The sequence below is a fragment of the Rhinolophus sinicus genome, chromosome X (assembly GCF_036562045.2).
Source record: "Rhinolophus sinicus isolate RSC01 chromosome X, ASM3656204v1, whole genome shotgun sequence".
Classification (NCBI taxonomy): domain Eukaryota; kingdom Metazoa; phylum Chordata; class Mammalia; order Chiroptera; family Rhinolophidae; genus Rhinolophus; species Rhinolophus sinicus.
The window spans coordinates 51,982,719-52,004,447 of NC_133768.1; the positions used below are offsets into that span (position 1 = coordinate 51,982,719).

General features: G+C 36.1%; 1 protein-coding gene across 3 annotated transcripts in view; it reads right to left on the minus strand.

Moving 5' to 3' along the window:
• The window catches only part of HDX (highly divergent homeobox), a 198,619-nt gene that overhangs the window by 65,178 nt on the left and 111,712 nt on the right, over positions 1-21,729 (minus strand). For all 3 annotated transcript variants that reach the window (XM_074323748.1, XM_074323747.1, XM_019717595.2), the window contains one exon: positions 1,347-1,493. In XM_074323748.1, the coding sequence (XP_074179849.1) occupies positions 1,347-1,493 (147 nt within the window). The remainder of the gene's footprint in view (positions 1-1,346; positions 1,494-21,729) is intronic.

Here is a 21,729-nt window from a genome sequence, read left to right on the forward strand (position 1 = left end):
CACATATTCCCATGTCTTTAGTTTATTTTCTGGAGATTTTTCATTTTCTTTCTGAGCTTCTTTGTTACCTTGGTTATTCATTGCAATTAATGAATTATTTCTCTTCCTGGGCATCTACTGGAGTTAATTCTGCAGCCAGTTGATAGGAAGAGGACTTTCTTTTGCCTTCCTGTAGGTAGCGCCGGAGTATTTTATTTTCTCTTGGGCTGTTCTGGCTTCTCGCGAAGTAGGTCATTTCCAGGGGAGGTGGCTGTCTCCTTTGTTACCAGGTTGCCTCGGTCTCAGGGCACAACCCCCATGGGAGCACCTTTTGGTGATGGGGTTCTGAGCCTCTGAAATCCCAGTGTTGCCCCTTCAGCCAGATGTAGACCTGTGTGCTTCAGCAGCCCTGGGTGCCCCCACTAAGAGCTGCCATGAAAGGTGGGTGAAAGGTGTGGGAGGTAGTTGGTATGTTTGTGTCTTTGTTCTTTTCCAAGTAATGGTGACTGCCAGACCTCAGCTGTCTTGTCCCTATAGCTCCTCTCTTGTCACTGGAATTAGCCACACTGTGCATCTGCCACCTTGGAACTGATTTCCCAGGTCTCAGGACAGTAGATATTCTGTTCTTCAATCTGACACTGCTACTGTTTCTGGGGCCTGCTATTAACACTGGGAAGTTGTAGAGGAGGTGAGCTCTGGGAGGGTTTTGGGGTTGGTGGCGAGGCTCCGTGGCTTTGTTTTCTGCCTGGCAGTGAGGGCTGTTAGACTGTAGCAGTTGCACTTCTGTATTCGGACTTTGTCCTGAGTTCTCTGCCCTGATCACTGGGTTCAGCTGTATTTTATGCTTCTTTCTCAGGCAGAATTGCTGGGACTGCAGAGAGTATGCCTGCAGCCTCAATCCTCTCCTCTCCTGTTAACTCCATGTTGTGTCCAGTGGCCCGTATCTTTGCACTTCCCCCTGTCTCTTCTCCCCTGTTCACCCCAACTCACCTACCTTCAGATGTTTTGATGCACGGTTCTCTTAGACGTGTTTGTGTGTTTTATAGGGAATCTTTTGTTGAATTATAGTTGTTCAATTTGTTGTAACTTCAAGAGGTGATATCAAGGAGCACCCCTCACACCACCATGTTTCTGATGTCAGTCCCATTTAAAAATTTTCATTATTTGCCTTTTATTATTGACATATAAGTGTTTCTCTTTTTTGTTTTTACATACTGTGGATACAAGTTCCTTGTAAGATATATGATTTAAACATATTTGTTCCAATTATGTGGGTTATATTTTTGTTATCATTTTTCATCATTTTTTAAAGCTTTCATTTATGATACTCATCAATCACACCATGAAAATTATTGAAAATATCTTACCCGAACGATTTCACAGTCAACATTTAATTCAGTTGCAACTGCTTCAATTTTCTCTCTACAGACAGAGCCAAGGCTGGTCATGCCATTGTCCCAGTACTTTTTAAGGGTGGCTAAGTCTCGGTCACTGAACTGAGTGCGATCTTGTAGCTGTAAAACACATTTGAAAAATTAGAATAATTAAAAGAAACATTATAGAGATCATCACTATGAGATGTCCTACATTACTTTCAACTCATAACAGTAGCTAAGTTAATTTCACATTTTTTATTCTGTGTTCCTCCATTTTGAAATGGGCATTTTCATGATATTTATTTCTATAACATGAAAGTGTACTAGAATAAAATGAATAAAATATTTTAACTGATGGCAATTAAGCAATCTGATTTTAAATGGTTACAATCACACAAATAATTCTTGTCATTTTAGAAAATACAGATAAATTTTTAAAATAAGAGACTTTCAATCACCTGCAATCCTGGAAATAACACTGTTAACATTATAATGCAAATTCTTTCAACCGTTTTTCTATGATCCACATATCCAAATTCACACTGCATACATTTAAAAAAAATAACAGAGTTAGGATCACATCACTGTGCTGCCTTTTGATAACTTAATCTAGATTTATTATACACATAGGTCTCCTACTAATGTTATAATTAATTAGCGGGGTAAATAAGAGTAATGTAAAAAGATAATGTAGTCCTAAGAAAACAATCATATTTATGGCTTCAGGAAATTTCATAATGAGCCTATACTTTTCGTTCTTAGGATATTTTTTTTTCCCTATGGGTTCATGGCTTTTTTTTTTTGCTTTTTTTTTTAAATTTTATTAAATTTATTGGGGTGACAATTGTTAGTAAAATTACATAGATTTCAGGTGTACGATTCTGTATTACATCATCTATAAATCCCATTGTGTGTTCACCACCCAGAGTCAGTTCTCCTTCCATCACCATATATTCGATCCCCCTTACCCTCATCTCCCACCCCCCATCCCCCACCCCCCTTACCCTCTGGCAACCACCAAACCATTGTCTGTGTCTATGAGTTTCTGTTTCTCATTTGTTTGTCTTGTTCTTTTGTTGCTTTTGGTTTATATACCACATATCAGTGAAATCACATGGTTCTCTGCTTTTTCTGTCTGACTTATTTCGCTCAGCATTACACTCTCAAGATCCATCCATGTTGAGGTTCCTCAAAAAATTACGAATAGAATTGCCATATGACCCAGCAATCCCTCTCCTGGGTATCTACCCAAAAAATCTGAAAACATTTAGAGATAAAGACACGTGTGCTCCAATGTTCATTGCAGCTTTGTTTACTGTGGCCAAGACATGGAAACAACCAAAATGTCCTTTGATAGATGAATGGATGAAGAAGTTGTGGTATATATACACAATGGAATACTATTTGTCGGTAAGAAAAGATGATATAGGAACATTTGTGACAACATGGATGGATCTTAGGATATTTTTTAATCCAGTAAACTATGGGCTTTATATGTTGTTTTAATTCAATGAATCCTGGAGGCATCTTTAGGAAGTAAATTAGAAACACAATAAATAATGACCTCCATTTCGCTGATAAGGAGTTAGGAAAAGAAGGGTCAAATGACTCATTCAACAGGGCACAGAGATCCCATGGCAGAGCTAGAAATAGAAATGCATCTGATTTTTTCTAGTAGCTTTATCCCTATGATGTCTCCAATTATCTCAAGGTAGTGAGGAAAATAAAACACCTAAAAATAAAGTTTAATTAAAAATATATACCCTACAAAGCCCTATATGTGTATGTGTGTGTTTGTGATGAGAGAAAATAAGAATAAGAGAGCAAGAGAGTGTGAGAGAGAAAGCCTGTAAGAGTGAGTGAGTTGAGGGCAAATATTGCAAATCCTGGCATGAGTATAAGGTCCTTTTACAGCCTTCTAAGAAGATATGGTATGGTCCCACACAGAGGCTAGACCTCAAATCCTTCCTAGACATACACCACTTTCAACATTTCCTTTCTAAATGAAATTTAAAATGGAACACTCTTCAATTAGATTCTGGTAACAATGGAAAATAATGTATTCAATATATAAAATATGACTTACATAAAAGAGTTATCATAGCTAAAACTGATATAATACTAAACAATAGGAGCAAATTTATTTTAAAGCTATAACTTTTTGAAAAGGAATTTTAGCTTTCAGGAGGAAAAGCAACATATGAATTCTTAGTTTACTACCAGATAGTAAAGTTAGATTGTATAATTAACATTTATCTCTTCATAAGAACTGTAGTAATTTTCTTGTGTATTATTCAATTTCCTTATCACTAAATCTGTTCTCCCACTATTAAAAAACTCTGATAAGTAACATTTATTTCAAGTACTAGTACTAAAGAACATGCTCCCTATAAATAAATCAAAACATGCCATCCAAGTTGGTTTTTTTTAATCAAGTGGAATAAACTTCAAGTTATTTAAAACATAAAAATCTCATTAGGTGCCTATCCGGTATTGATTGTACAATAGCTGTGGAGCTAAATTCTCAAAACTGAGAGCAAAATAAATGATAGGAAGGTTCTAGGTAGATTCAAATAGTCCACCACAACAGCCAGCATAAATATTTCCATAGTTTCTCATTGCACCAAATTCCTCAGTGCAAGCTACCTTACACTACTGTCAGAATGGAAGAAATAATGAACAAAACACTGAACATAGTCAGCCAATTAATTTGTAGTTCATTTAGAGGACATCCAAAGCTGATTCATCCCTTAAACTGAACTAAATAAAACCTGACTTGATTTGTTAGAAATGTGCTGGGGTTTCAGAATTAGCAATGCTGAAAGTGACCTATTACGACAACACCTATTAAGTACAAGCTTATGGGGCAAGAGCAGTTATTTTTAAAGCTTCTAAGAGCATATTTTAACTAAGAAAAGAAAGTAACAATCAATTAACACACAAAATGATATATAGATGATGTATTATAGAATTGTATACTTGAAACCTATGTAACTTTACTAACAATTGTCACCCCAATAAATTTTAATAAAAAAGAAAAAACAATCAATTAGCATCAAAATTGAATATTCATTTAGAGTTGAGGGGAAAAAAGTGGACACTTAGAGGAGAAGTTGAGTTCTTCCCCAAGGAAACTTGAAGTTAAATCAGTTGTCTTCCTATTGGATTCTAAAGCCACTTTCACTTCACAAGACATTCCACAGCGTAACCCCTGGCTCCTAACTGCTGCCAATTGAGGGAGACATATTAGGTAATTATCTTGTTGATTTTGTGAGAAGAGTAACATTTTAATAACCCTGGCAATCCAGGTGAAACCTGAATCTTGGCCCAAATGACCAGATAACTGTGTTAATTTCACTTGGATTATATTGCAACACACTAGAAGCCTTTTGACCTGTTCATCAGTCTCAAGGACATTTCCAGTAATTCGGTTCTTTGCTGCTCTTTTAAAAATAAAACTAGGTGATAAAACTCTGGTGTTGGGGAGTAGAGTTTCTTGTTTTGAGTATGTGTCTTAGTTAAATGTAGAACTGAACTATGTATTTGTACTCAGAAGCAACTTCTTTGAAATAACTATTAAAATTTCCTTTTTTAACAAATTTATTTTTTCACTTACCATTGACGTACATTATATTACTTTCAGGTGTACAACATAGTGACTAGACATTATGAAGTGAGCACTCCAATAAGTCTAGTACCCATCTGACATCACACATAGTTATTACACTGTTATTGACTATATTCCCTATGTCGTACTTTACATCTCCCTGATTATTTTAGTAACTGCCAACTTGTACTTCTTAATCCCTATCAACTTTTTCACCCATCCCCACCCCCCCATCTGGTGACCACCAGTTTGTTCTCTTATCTATGAGTTTGTTTTTGTTTGTTCATTTGTTTGTTTTTTAGATTCCACGTATAAGGGAAATCATATGGTATTTGTCTTTCTCTGATTTCTTTCACTTAGCATAATATACTCTAGGTCCATCCATGTTGTTGCAAATGGTAAGATTTCATTATTTTTATGGCTGAGTAATATTCCATGTATATACATACATCTTCTTTATCCATTCATCCATCAATGGACACTTAGTTTGCTTCCATATCTTAGCTATTGTAAATAGTGCTGCAATGAACATAGGGTTGCATATATCTTTTCGAATTGCTGTTTTGGATTTCTTCAGATAATAGAAGTGGAATTGCTGGGTCATGCACTGTTGGTGGGACTGTAAATTGGTGCAGCCACTATGGAAAACAGTATGTAGGTTAAAAAAAAAATTTTTTTTTTAAATTAAAGTTTATTGGTGTGACAATGGTCAATAAAGTTACATAGATTTCAGGTGTACAATTCTGCAATACATCGTCTATATATCATATTGTGTGTCCACCACCCAGAGTCAGTTCTCCTTCCATCACCATATATTTGACCCCATTTACCCTCATCTACCACCCCCACCCCCGTTACCCTCTGGTAACCACTAAACTATTGTCTGGGTCTATGAGTTTGTGTTTCTTTGTTTGTCTTATTCCTTTGTTTTTGTCAGTTTTATATCCCACATAGCAATTTTTAAAAATTAAAAAGAGAACTATTAAAAATTTCTAACATTTCCTTCAGCTTACTCCCTCTATTTTCCATATGCTGTGCCCTACTCTATCCTACCCAGACACAACAGCCAGCACTGTTTAATTTTTAAATTTGTTTTGTGAAAGTTTATTCATCTTTCCACTAGATAATGGGCTCTTTAATAGCAGAGATAATGCTTTTTTTACTTTTATTTTTTTACTTTTATTTTCATTGTAAAAATGAAAGTAAAAAGATACTTTAGGGAAAAAACAGTCAATCAGAAAGATACAAAATGAGCTACAGTCTCTCCTTTCCTTATTCACAAACTCCCAATCTTGACCCCAAGGCAACCATTTTCAGTACTTTCCTGAGTAACTTTCCAGAATGAAAATGCATATACATTTACCAAGAAAAAACAATAACACTGTGAACTTAAATTTTTTCACTTAATAGTATATCTTGAAGATCTTTCTATATTATCATGTACAGATACACTTCAGTCTTTTTAAGTGCTACATTGTGTTCCATCATATGGACACTCTCCAATTTATTTAGAGTTATCTAAAGATGGACATTTAGGTGGTTTCAGGTTATTGCTATTAAAAGCAATGATGAATTGGACATCCGTGTACATATGTCTTGCTTTATATTTGCAATTACATGTAATGAGAAATTCTTAGCCATGTGTTTTGATCACCAAAACTTCTTTCCATTGATGAGGAAGAGATTCCTACCCTAAAGTTATTGGGATGACCAAATAACTAAACAGATGAAATCAACAGTAGTGTATTAGTCTCTATATTCATAGCCTGGAGGAGGAAAACACTGTATGCCACACAGGGCCACATGGCGATTCCATTTAGAAATAGAATAAACAAGCAGATGCTGTGGTGTAACTCTTGAGGTTGATGAAACCCTTGTTTCCTACAGGAGAATGTACTTCGCTTGTTTGAATCATTCTGTGGGCTAGCAGGGAGCTGAAGGAATAATAGGCACTGTTCCTGATCCCCATGATAAGGAAAGTTGTTTGAATATGGTACTTTATCTGCAGGAACATGATGGGAAGGGTCCAACTTGTGATTGGATTATAATTCAAGACCCTCTAGGTTTTCCCCAGATGCCAAAACACATATAATAAGGGGCCTTAATTTTAGATCTTATATTGCAAAACGGAACTGGTGGGCCAAAGAATAGGTGCACTTAAGTTTTTAAAAAATAATCCAAATTGCCCTTGGATAAGGGCTGAAATGTATGCTGCTCCTTATTTTCCCATATCTGTATCAATGCTAGGTATTGTGAACTTTGTAATTTTTGCTACTTTAGTGAAAAATGGTATAGCAGGTCCCTCTTATTTGTTGTTTCACCTTCCTCAGTTTCAGTTACCTGGGGTCAACTGCAGTTTGGAAATATTAAATGGAAAATTCCAGAAATAAACATTATATAAGTATTAAATTGTGTGCCGTTCTGAATAGTGTGATGAAATCTCGCGTCATTCAGCTCCATCCTGCCCTGGATGTGAATCATCCCTTTGTCTAGCTTATCCACGCTGTATACACTACCTACCCATTAGTCACTTAATAGCTGTCTTGGTTACAGATTGACTGTCATGGAATCTTAGTGCTTATTTTCAAGTAACACTTATTTTACATAATAATGGTCCCAAAGCACAAGCGTAGTGGTGATTCTGGCAATTCAGATACACCGAAAAGAAGCCATAAAGGGCTTCTGTTAAGTGAAAAGGTGAAATTTTGGTATTATCAATGGTTTCAGGCATCCACTGGGGATCTTGGAATTTATCCCTGGCCTCCGGACAAGGGGGGGACTACCGTATCTTATCATTTTGACTTGCATTTCTTTAAGTAAGACTAATTATTTTTATATGCTTATTGGCCTTATATACAGTATACCTCAGAGATATTGCAGGATCAGTGCCAGACTGCCACAAAAACATAAATATTGCTATAAAGTGAGTCACATGATTTTTGTTGGGTTTCTCAGTGAATATAAAAGTTATGTTTACACTATACCATACCCTATGAAGTGTGTAATAGCACTATGTCTTTAAAAATGCACATACCTTGATTTAAAAATCCTTTATTGCTAAAAAATGCTAACCATTATCTAAGCTTTCAAGAAGATATGAGGGTCTTGCTTCAATGTTGATGGCTATTGACTGATCAGGATGGTGGTTGCTGAAGGTTGGGGTGGCTGTGGCAAATTCTTTTTTTTTCAAATTCTTAAAATAAAACTACAGTGAAGTTTGCCACATTGATTGACTCTTCTTTTTACAAATGATTTCACTGTAGCATGCAATGTTGTTTGATACCATTTTCCACAGTAGAATTTCTTTAAAAATTGGAGTCATCTCTCTCAAATCCTGCCATTGCTTTATCAACTACATTTATGTAACATTCAACATCTTTTGCTGGCATTTCAACATTCTTCACAGCATCTTCACCAGGAGTAGATTCCAACTTAAGAATTCCCTTTCTTTGCTCATCCATATGAAGCAACTCTGCATCCATTGTAGTTGTATCATGAGACCGTAGCAATTCAGTCACATCTTGAAGCTACACTTCTAATTCTAGTTCTCTTGCTATTTCCACCACATCTGCAGTTACTTCCACCACTGAAGTCTCTCAAATTCCTCTAAGTCATCCATGAGGGCTGGAATCAACTTTTTCCAAACTCTTGTTAATGTTGATATTGTGACCTCTTCCCATGAATCATGCACGCTCTTAATGGCAGCTAGAATTGTGAATCCTTTCCAGAATGTTTTCAATTGACTTTGCCCAGATCCATCAGAGGAATCACTATTTATGGCTGCCATAGCCTTATGGAATGTATTTCTTAAATAATAAGACTTGAAAGTCAAAATTACTCCTTGATCCATGGCTTACAAAATGGATGTTGTGTTAGCAGGCATGAAAACATTAATCTCATTACACATCGCCATCGGAGCTGTTGGGTGAGCAGGTGTATTGACAATGAGCAGTGATATTTTGAAAGGAATATTTTTTCTGAGCATTAGTTCTCAAGAGTAGGCTTATAATATTCAGTTAGCTATCTTTTTTAAAAATAATTTTATTAGTTTCAGGTGCACAAAGCAAAGCAATACTTAGACGTTTGTCATTTATATCCCTCACACTGTGTGAACCCCCCATCCACTATCCCTCTGACATCGCACAGAGCCATTACATTTCCACTGTCTCTATTCCTCATGCTGTACTCCACTTCCTGTAACCATACACACACACACACACACACACACACACACACACACACACACACACACATATATATAAAATCACAGTTGGCATTCATTATTGTTCAGCTTCAGGTGTACCGTTCAGAGATCAGGCATCTACATCATCCCTGAGGTGGTCTCCCAAATGGGACACATGTCCATCGGATACCTTGCAAAATCTTTACATTATTATGTTCCCCATATTAATTTTCAAAACCCCGTGGCCATCTTGTGGTTACTGACTATTTTCTAAACCCCTCACCTTCCCCCTTATCCCCACCCCCCGCCCCTCTAGCAACCCTCAGTTTTTCCTCTATGTCTCCAAAACTGTTTCTGATTAGTTCATTCACTTATTCTTTTCTTTAGATTCTGCATATAAGTGAGATCATATGGTATTTGTCTTTCTCTGTCTGACTTATTTCACTTCACATCATGTTCTCTAGGTCCATCCATGTTGTTGCAAATGGTAAGATTTCTTTTTTCTTTATGGCTGCGTAATACTCCATTGTATAAATGTACCACTGTTTCTTAATCCAGTCATCTACTGATGGGCATTTTGGTTGTTTCCATGTCTTGGCTATTGTGTATAGTAGTTAGCTATCTTTTAAACAGATATGCTGTTATCCAGCCTTTTGTTTCATTTATGAAGCATAGGCAGAATTGTTATAGCATAACTCTTAAGGGCCCTAAACTGTTCAGAATGATTAATGAGCATTGGCATTAACTTAAAGTCATCAGCTGCATTAGCCTTTAACAAGAGTCAGCCTGTCTGTTGAAGATTTGAAGCTAGGCATTGAATTATCCTCTTTAGGCATGAAACTCCTAGGTGGCATCTTCTTCAAAAAACAAGGCTGTTTCATCTATATTGAAAATCTGTTGTTTAGTGTAGACACTTTTACTAATTATCTTAGCTAGATCTCCTGGATAACTTGCTGCAGCTTCTACACTAGCACTTGCTGCTTCATCTTGTCCTTTTATATAATGGAGATGGCTTCTTTCCTTAAACCTCATAAACCAACCTCTGCTAGCTTCAAATATTTCTTCTGCAACTTCCTTACCTCTCTCAGTATTAACATACTTGAAAGAGTTAGAGCCTTGCTCTGAATTAGTCTTTGGTTTAAGGGAATATTGTAGCAGGTTGGATCTTCTATCCAGACCACTAAAACCTTCTCCATGTTAGCAATAAGACTGTTTTGCTTTCTTACCATTTGTGTGTTGACTGGAGTAGCACTTTTCATTTCCTTCAAGAACTTTTGCTTTCCATTTACAACTTGGCTAACTGTTTGGCACAAGAGGCCTAACTTTTGGCCTATCTTGGATTTTGATATGTTTTCCTCAATAAGCTTAATCGTTTCTAGCTTTTGATTTAAAGTGAGAGTCATACAACTCTTTCTTTCACTTGAACACTTAGAGGCCATTGTAGGGTTATTAGTTGACCTAATTTCAATAGTGTTGTGTCTCATGGAATAGGGAGGCCTGGAGAGGCAGAGAGATAGGGAAATGGCTGGTTAGTGGAGCAGTCAAAACCCACACAACATTTATGGATTACGTTTGGCGTGATATATGGGTGTGGTTTGTTGAGCCCCAAAACAATTACAATAGTAACATCACTGATTGCAGATCATCATAACAAACATAATGATAATGAGAAAGTTTGAAATATTGCAAGAATCATCAAACTGTGACATTGAGACACAAAGTGAACAAATCCTGTTGGGAAATGGCGCCTATAAATTTGCTCAACGCAGGACTGCAGAAACCTTCAATTTGTAGCAAAAACACAGTAACTGTGAAGCACAGTAATGTGTAGTATAGTAAAGTGAAGTAAGCCTGTATATGTTTTAATAATATGAGGGTGTGTGTTTTAAAAAGGATTGTATAATACAGATACTTTTTATGATCTAAGAAATTAACTACAATAATCAATTCTTTATATCAGGAATTATTTGGTTAGAACAGTTATTTCTCGGTTAACGAAGATAGCCTCTCTTTTTAAAGGGTTAACCAAAAATTAAGAGTAACGATTTTTTTGAAAAAAAGAGATTGCGGCCTAAGGGATCAGCATATAACATGGGTGAACCCAACACTCAAGGCAGAGACCTTGAAACAAAGACTAAGGAAAGAAGGGTAAAAATGGTGGTTGAAGCCCTCACTGCCAAGCAGAGGATGGAAGGCATAGGCATGGAGCTGAGATGCCTTCTCCCTACTCTCCCAGAGCTTGACCCACACTCACCTGCCCAGTGTTAGAAGTAGAACAGTAGCAGTGTTAGATCAAAAGAACAGAATATTTGCAGTTCTGAGAACTGCAGCCCACAGCCACGGACTTGTGGAACAACTAGTTCTGGCAAAGGGGAGGGAGCCTTGGGTGCAGGACTGGCTGTGCTGGTGGTCGCCGCCATTGGTCACAGACACCTCTCACAACTCACCCCACCCCTCTCCCCCACCTATGTGGGCTGATCCCTACGGGGTAAACAAAACCGATGAAACACACAGGCTCTGAAATTGGTCCAGGAAGGGCTTTGGAACTTCAGAAGCTCTCCACATTCACCCATGGAGGTGGTGCCTTCAGACCCAGGCAACCTGCTCACAGAGGAGAAGCCCACCTTCCAGAGAATCCTCAATTGTCTGAGAAGCCGGAACAGTGCGGAGAAAACATAACACTACAGTGTGAGAGAGAAAAAAAGGCTGCAGTCAGAGAGAAAATAAAACATTTTACCAACACCTACTGGAAAGCAAAAGAAAGACCTCTTCCTACCAACCTGTTGCAGAACCCACTCCTGTAGATGCCTAGGAAGAGAAATAATAATTAATTAATTGCCATGAATAACCAAGGTAACAAGGCAGCTCAGAAAGAAAATGAAAAGTCTCCAGAAAGCGAACTTAAAGACATGGAAATATGTGACTTAAATGACAGCGAATTCAAGATTGCAGTTTTGAAAAAACTCAACGAGATGCAAGAAAACAGACAGGCAGTTTAATGAACTCAGAAACACAATCAAAGAACAAAATGAACATTATACCAAAGAGATTGAAATTTTAAAAAAGAACTAAATAGAATTTCTTAAGATTACGAACTCAGTAAAAGAAATGAAGAATAGCCAGCATAAGTAATAGAGATGACTAGATGGAGGAAAGAATCAGTGACATCGAAGATAGATATATGTAAATGACACAGATCAAAGAACAGAGAGACTTGAGAGTTAAATGAAAGAACTCTACAAGAACTTTCTGAGTCCATCAGAAAGAGCAATATAGAATAATGGACATACCAGAATGAGAAGAAAGGGAGAAGGGAACATAGAATATATTCAAACAAATAGTTGATGAGAATTTACCAAACATGTGGAAAGAAGAGGATCTTCAAATTCATGAAGCAAATAGAACACCATATATCTCAATCCCAACAGGGTTTCTGCAAGGCACATTGCATTGAAGCTGTAAAAATTAAAGACAAAGAAGGAATTCTTAAGGAGAGCCAGGGAAAAGAAGATGGTAAACTATAAAGGAAAGCCCATTAGATTATCTCAGATATTTCAGCAGAAACTCTACAAGACAGGAAGGAGTGAAATCAAATATTCCAACTATTGAAAGAGAAAAATTATAAACCAAGAATAATATATCCAGCAAAGCCATCCTTTAGATATGAAGGAGGAATAAAGACTTTTCCAGACATACAGGAGCTGAGGGAATTTTTTAACACAAGACCTGTACTACAAGAAATACTGAAGGAGGCTATTCGACCTGACACAAAAAAGCAAAAGAATAAAAAACTATGAGTAGTATTATGAACAGACAGACAGAAACAGGAAATGGCAACCCCTACACCAAATAAGACACTATACCCTTAAACATAACATATGGGTTAAGGAAAAAAAAGCACTTCAGAAAATAGAAGAAAAAGACAACTTGCTACTCAGTGCAGAAATCAACTCACAGCATAAATAGGGATAATTTGTGCCAACAAAACATAAAATGGGAGACAGGAAATGTTTGAACTGGCACAAGGGAATGGAGAAAGTAAGCATACTGAAGAAAATGGAATACTCCAAATATGAAACTTTCTTTACATAAACTTAATTGTAACCACTCAAAAAAATCCAGGAATGAAATATATAACATAATAAAAGAAGAAACAGAGAGAACAATCATAGAATACCACCACACTGAAATAATAGACAGCTACAAGAAGGCAATGAAACAATGAGACAGTCCCACCATAAAAACAAAGATAGAATTACAGGAAATACTCATATATCAATCATCACCCTAAAGGTAAATGGACAGAATTCACCAAAAAGTAGTCACACGGTGGCAGATTGGATCAAAAAATTATATCCAACCATAAGCTGCCACCAAGAGAAACATCTCAGCAACAAGGACAAATATAGACTCAAAGTGAAAGGAATGATATTGACACTCCAAGCAAATGGCATCCAGAAAAAGGAGGTGCAACCTTACTGATATCAGATGAAACAGACTTCAGGATAAAAAAGGTAACAAGAGACAAAGAATGACATTTCATAATGAGAAAGGGGACTACACAACAAGAAAACATAACAGCAATCAATATTTCTGCCTCCAATCAGGGAGCACCAAAATATACAAAGCAACTGCTAACAGAACTAAAGGGAGAAATTGACCAAAATGCAATTATAGTAGAAGACATAAATACATCATTGACAGTCATGGATAGATCATCCAAACAGAAAATAAATAAATAAATATGATCCTTCAATGACACATTAGATGAAATGGACATAATTGACTTTTATAGAGCCCTTCATCTTAGAACATCAGACTATACAATCTTTTCTAGTGTACATGAAACATTCTCAAGGACAGACCATATATTGGGACATAAAACTAGCCTCAGCAAATTTAAGAAGATTGAAATCATACCAAGGATATTGTCTGATCACAAGGCTTTGAAGTTGCATATGAACTTCAAACCAAAAAGAGGAAAAACCAAAAATATGTGGAGATTAAAAAACATACTTTTAACGAATGACTGGTTCAAAGAAGAAATAAAAGGAGAGATCAAAACATACAAAGAAACAAATGAGAATGAAAATGCATGCTACCAAAAGTTTTGGAAAGGAGCAAAAGTAGTTTTAAGAGGGAAATTCATATAATTACGGGCCTATCTCAAGAAACAAGAAAAATCCCAGATAAACAACCTCACATTACACCTTAATGAACTAGAAAAAGAGGAACAAATGAAACCCAAGGTCAGCAGAAGAAAGGAAATATATGACTTAAATGACAGGGAATCCAAGATTATAGTTCTGAAAAAACTCAATGAGATGCAAGAAAACATAGACAGGCAGTTTAATGAACTCAGAAACACAATCAAAGAACAAAATGAACATTTTACCAAAGAGATTGAAATTTTAAAAAAAGAACCCAAAAGAATTTCTGGAGATTAAGAACTCAATAAAATAAATGAAGAATGAAATAGCCAGCTTAGGGAGCAGAGTTGACCAGATGGAGGAAAGAATCAGTGACATTGAAGATAGAAACCTGAAATGACACAGATGGAAGAAGAAAGAGACTTGAGACTTAAAAGAAATGAAAGAACTCTACAAGAACTTTCTGACTCCATCAGAAAGAGCAATATAAGAATAATGGGCATACCAGAAGGAGAAGAAAGAGAGAAGGGAACAGAGAATATATTCAAACAAATTGTCGATGAGAACTTCCCAAATTTGTGGACAGAACTGGACCCTCAAATCAAATAAGCAAATAGAACACCTAGATACCTCAATCCCAACAGGCCTTCTCCAAGGCACATTGTATTGAAGCTGTCTAAAATCAACGACAAAGAAAGCATCCTCAAGGCAGCCAGGGAAAAGAAGACGGTAACTACAAAGGAAAGCCCATTAGATTATCATCAGATTTTTCAGCAGAAACTCTACAAGCCAGGAGGGAGTGGAACCAAATATTCAAACTATTGAAAGAGAGAAATTATGAGCCAAGAATAATATATCCAGCAAAGATATCCTTTAGATATGAAGGAGGAATAAAGACCTTTCCAGACATACAGAAGCTGAGGGAATTTTCTAACACATGACCTGCACTACAAGAAATACTAAAGGAGGCTATTTGACCAGCATCAATAGGGATAATTTGTGGTAACCAAAACATAAAAGGGGGGAAATGAAGATCTGAACCGGAATATGGGAATGGAAAAAGTAAGAATGCTGAAGAAAATAAAATACTCTAAATATCAAACTTTCTTTTACATAAACTTAATGGTGACCACTGAAAAAATATCCAGAACTGAAATACATAATGCAATAAAAAAAGAAACAGAAGGAAACATCACAGAATACCATGACACAGAATTAATAGAAACAACAAAAAGTCAAAGAAACAATGGAGACACAGTGTTACCAGAAAACTAAAGATAGAATGACAGGAAATCCTCACATATCAATAATCACCCTAAATGTAAATGGACTGAACTCACCAATAAAAAGGCACAGAGTAGCAGATTGGATCAAAAAACTAAACCCAACCATATGCTGTCTCCAAGAGACACATCTCAGCTACAAGGACAAGCATAGACTCAAAGTGAAAGGGTGGAAATTGACACTCCAAGCAAATGGTACCCAGAGAAAATCAGGTGTAGCCATAATGATATCAGATGAAACAGACTTCAAGGTGAAAAAGATAACAAGAGACAAAGATGGACATTTCATAATGGTGAAGGGACTATACAACAAGAAGACATAACAGTCATCAATATTTATGCCCCCAATCAGGGAGCACCAAATATACCAAGCAACTACTAACAGAACTAAAGGGAGAAATTGACCAAAACACAATTATACTAGGGGACTTAAATACATCATTGACAGCTATGGATAGATCATCCAAACAGAAAATAAATAACGAAATAGTAGCCCTAAATGACACATTAGATGAAATGGACATAATTGACATTTATAGAGCACTTCATCCTAAAACATCAGACTATACATTCTTTTCTAGTGTACACGGAACATTCTCAAGGATAGACCATATATTGGGACATAAAATCAGTCTCAACAAATTTAAGAAGATTGAAATCATACCATGCATATTCTCTGATCACAAGGCTTTGAAATTGGATATCAACTGGAAAAAGAAAGGAGGAAAAAACACAAATACATGGAGATTAAACAACATACTTTTAAAGAAGGACTGGGTCAAAGAAGAAATTAGAGGAGAGATCAAAAGATACATAGAAACAAATGACAATGAAAATACATCCTACCAAAATTTTGGGGATGCAGCGAAAGCAGTTTTAAGACAGAAATTTATCTCATTACAGGCCTATCTCAAGAAACAAGAAAACTCCCAAATAAATAACCTCATGTTACACCTTAAAGAACTAGAAAAAGAAGAACAAGTAAAACCCAAGGTCAGCAGAAGAAAGGAAATAACAAAAATTAGAGCAGAACTAAATGAAATAGAGAACAAAAAGACAATAGAAAAAATTAATATGACAAAGAGCTGGTTCTTTGAAAAGATTAACAAAATTGACAAACCCTTGGCTAGACTTACTAAGATAAAAAGAGAGAAGACACTGATTAACAAAATCAGAAACGTAAAAGGGGAAGTTATCACGGACACCACAGAAATACAAAGGATCATCCAAGAATACTATGAAGGATTATATGCCACCAAATTCAACAACCTAGAAGAAATGGACAAGTTCTTAGAAACATATAGCTAAGGCTGAACCATGAAGAACTGGAAAATCTAAACAGACCAATCACCAGTAACGAAATTGAATCAGTCATCCAAAACCTTCCCAAAAACAAAAGTCCGGGACCAGATGGCTTCACTAGTGAATTCTACCAAACCTTCAAAGAGGATCTAATACCAATCCTGCTCAAACTCTTCCAAAAAATTGAAGAAGAGACAGTACTCCCTAACTCATTTTATGAGGCCAACATTACCCTGATACCAAAACATGGTAAGGACAGCACAAAAAAAGAAAACTACAGACCAATATCTCTGATGAATACCGATGCAAAAATCCTAAATAAAATTCTAGCAAATCGAATACAACAATGCATTAAAAAGATTATTCATCACGACCAAGTGGGGTTCATCCCGGGGCACAAGGATGGTTCAACATCCAAATCCATCAATGTGATACATCACATAAACAAAATAAAGGACAAAAATCATATGATTATATCAATTGATGCAGAAAAAGCATTTGACAAGATACAACATCCATTTATGATTAAAACACTTAATAAAATAGGTATAGAAGGAAAATACCTTAACATAATAAAGGCCATATATGACAAGCCCTCTGCTAATCTCATAATTAATGGTGAAAAACTGAAGCCCTTTGCTCTCCGTTCAGGAACACGACAGGGCTGTCCCCTATCACCTCTGCTTTTCAACATAGTGTTGGAAGTCCTTGCCAGAGCAATCAGGCAAGAGAAAGAAATAAAAGGCATCCAAATTGGGAATGAAGAAGTTAAATTATCACTCTTTGCAGATGACATGATGCTATATATAGAAAACCCTAAAGACTCCACCAAAAAGCTATTAGAAACAATCAACGGATACAGTAAAGTTGCTGGCTACAAAATCAACGTACAAAAGTCCATTGCATTCCTATATACTAACAATAAAATCTCATAAAAAGAACTGAAGAAAAAAATAATTCATTTTGCAATTGCAGACAAAAGAATAAAATGCCTAGGAATAAACTTAACCAAGGATGTGAAAGACCTCTATGCTGAAAATACAAGACATTTTTAAAACAAATTGAAGAAGACACAAAGAAATGGAAAGACATTCCGTGCTCATGGATTGGAAGAATCAACATAGTTAAAATGGCCATATTACCCAAAGCAATATACAGATTCAATGCAATCCCCATCAAAATCCCAATGGCATATTTTAAAGAAATAGAACAAAAAATCATCAGATTTGTTTGGAACCACAAAAGACCCCAAATAGCCAAAGCAATCTTAAGAAAACAGAACATAATGGAGGTATCACACTTCCTGACTTTGGCTTGTACTACAGGGCTACAATAATCAAAACAGCATGGTATTGGCAGAAAAACAGACACATAGACCAATGGAATAGAATTGAGAACCCAGAAATAAAACCACATAAATATGGACAGATAATTTTTGACAAAGAAGCTAAAAACATACAATGGAGCAAAGACAGCCTCTTCAATAAATGGTGCTGGGAGAATTGGATAGCCACGTGCAAAAGAATGAAACTGGACTGCTATTTGTCACCATGTACCAAAATTAATTCAAAATGGATCAAAGACTTAAGCATAAGACCTGACACAATAAACTGCATAGAAGAAAACATAGGTACTAAACTTATGGACCTTGGGTTCAAAGAGCATTTTATGAATTTGACTCCAAAGGCAATGGAAGTAAAAGCTAAAATAAACGAATGGGACTATATGAAACTTAAAAGCTTCTGCACAGCAAAAGAAACCATCGACAAAATAAAGAGGCCACCAACTGAATGGGAGAAGATTTTTGCAAACAGTGCCTCTGATAAGGGGCTGATATCCAGAATATACAAGTAATTCATACAACTCAACAACAAAAAACAAACAACCCAATTGAAAAATGGGCAGAGGACCTGAAGAGACATTTCTCCAAAGAGGACATACAAATGGCAAATAGACATATGAAAAAATGCTCAAGGTCACTAATCATCAGAGCAATGCAAATAAAAACCACAATGAGATATCACCTTACCCCAGTCAGAATGGCTATCATCAACAAGACAATTTGTAACAAGTGTTGGAGAGGCTGTGGAGAAAAAGGAACCCTCATACACTGTTGGTGGGAATACAGACTGGTGCAGCCGTTATGGAAGGCAGTGTGGAGGTTCCTCAAAAAATTACGAATAGAAAAAATGGACAAAGGACTTGAATACACATTTGCCAAAATATATACAAAGTGTGACAATTAAGTTCACGAACTTGTTGCAACAATGTTGCTAACCTTTTTTTGATATCAGAGGGATTATTCCTTATGAATTTGCACCAACTGGACAAACAGTTAACCAAGTTTTCTATTTGGAAGTGCTGAAGAAGCTGTGTGAAAAAGTTAGAAAACCTGAACTTTTCACCAACAATTCATGGCTCTTGCATCATGAGAATGCACCAGCTCACACAGCACTGTCGGTGAGGGAGTTTTTAACCAGTAAACAAATAACTGTATTGGAATACCCTCCCTACTCACCGGATTTGGCCCACAATGACTTCTTTACCTGAAGACAAAGGAAATGTTGAAAGAAAGACCTTTTTATGACATTTAGGACATGAAGGGTAATATGACATCTCTGATATCCATTCCAGAAAAAGAGTTCAAAAATTGCTTTGCAGGGTGGACTAGTTGATGGTGTGATGCATAGCTTCCCAAGGGGATTACTGCGAAGGTGATCATACTGATATTCAGCAATGAGGTATGTAGCACTTTTTGTAGGATGAGTTCGCGAAATTAATTGTCCAACCTTGTATAAAAATGGCTAAACTGTACATGAAAAATGACCAACACCATTAATTATCAGGAAAACACAAATCAAAACCACAATGAAATATCACCTCACAACTATTAGTGTGGCTACTATTAAAAAAAAAGAAGATAACATGTTGGTGAGCATGTGGAGAAATTAGAATGCTTGTGCCCTGTTGGTGGGAATGTAAAATGGTGCAGTCACTATGGAGAACAGTATGATGGTGCCTTAAAAGATTAAAAATAGAATTACCATATGATCCAGGAATCCAACATCTAGGTATATAACCCCCAAAATTCTGAAAATGTTAGGGCCCTTAAGAATTTTGTAAAATTGACTTGCCTGAGCTTCATAAATGACACAAAAAAGCATTGATGACAGCCCATACATATTAAGTCCGCTGTTGAAAGCTACTGTTCAGAAAAAAAGATTCCTTTCAAAGTATTACTGCTCACTGACAATGTTCCGACTCACCCAAGAGCTCTGATGGAGATGTATAATGAGATTAATGTTTTCGTACTTGCTAACACAACATCCATTCTGTAGCCCAGGGATCAAGGAATAATTTTGACTTTCAAGTCTTATTATTTAAGAAATACATTCTATAAGGCTATGGCAGCCATAAATAGTGATTCCTCTGATGGATCTGGGCAAAGTCAATTGAAAACATTCTGGAAAGGATTCACAATTCTAGCTGCCATTAAGAGCGTGCATGATTCATGGGAAGAGGTCACAATATCAACATTAACAAGAGCTTGGAAAAAGTTGATTCCAGCCTTCATGGATGACTTAGAGGAATTTGAGACTTCAGTGGTGGAAGTAACTGCAGATGTGGTGGAAATAGCAAGAGAACTAGAATTAGAAGTGTAGCTTCAAGATGTGACTGAATTGCTACGGTCTCATGATACAACTACAATGGATGCAGAGTTGCTTCATATGGATGAGCAAAGAAATGGAATTCTTGAGTTGGAATCTATTCCTGGTGAAGATGCTGTGAAGATTGTTGAAATGATAACAAAGGATTTAGAATTGACAAAGCAATGGCAGGATTTGGGAGGGTTGACTCCAATTTTTAAAGAAATTCTGTTGTGTAAAACAGTACCAAACAGCATTGCATGTTACAGTGAAATCATTTGTAAAAGGAAGAGTCAATCGATGTGGCAAACTTCACTGTTGTCTTATTTTAAGAAATTGCCACAGCCACCCCAACCTTTAGCAACCGCCACCCTGACCAGTCAATAGCCATCAACATTGAAGCAAGATCCTCCACCTGCAAAACGATCATATCTTCTTGAACGCTCAGATGATGGTCAGCATTTTTTCTAGCCTGAAATTAAGGTATGTATATTTTAATGACATAATGCTATTGCACACTTCATAAGCTACAGTGTAATGTAAGCATAATTTTTATATGCATTGGAAAACCAAAAAAATTATGTGACTTGCTTTATTGCAATATTCACTGTATTGCAGTGGTGTGGAACACAACCTGCAATATCTCCAAGACACGCTTGTACAAAATATTGCTGAGAAAAGTTTAAAAGGCTTAAATTAATAGAGAGATGTAACTTTCTCAGGGTGAAAATATTTAATATTGTTTAGATGTTATTCTCTCCATATTTATCTATACATTCAAAATAATTTTAACCAAAATCACAGTAGGCTTTTGGTAGAAAGTGACAAATTCATTTTAAAATTCATATAATTCAAAGGACCTAGAATAGCCAAAACAACTTTGAAAAAGAACATAGTTGGAGGCATAACACAACATGCTCTCAAGACTTATTATAAAGCTAGTGTAATCAAAGCAGTGTGATATTGAGGTTAGGCAAATAGATCAATGGAACTAAATATAGAGTCCAGAAATAGATGTTCATGTATATGGATAACTGATTTAAAAAAAAAAGTTGTTTAGGCAAATCAGTGTAAAAAGGATAGTCTTTTCACCAAATGGTTCTAAAATGAATGGATATCCATATGAAAAAATTATTTTTACCTTACACCATATACAAAATTGAACTCAAATGGATCATATACATAAAGAAGAGAACTAAAAT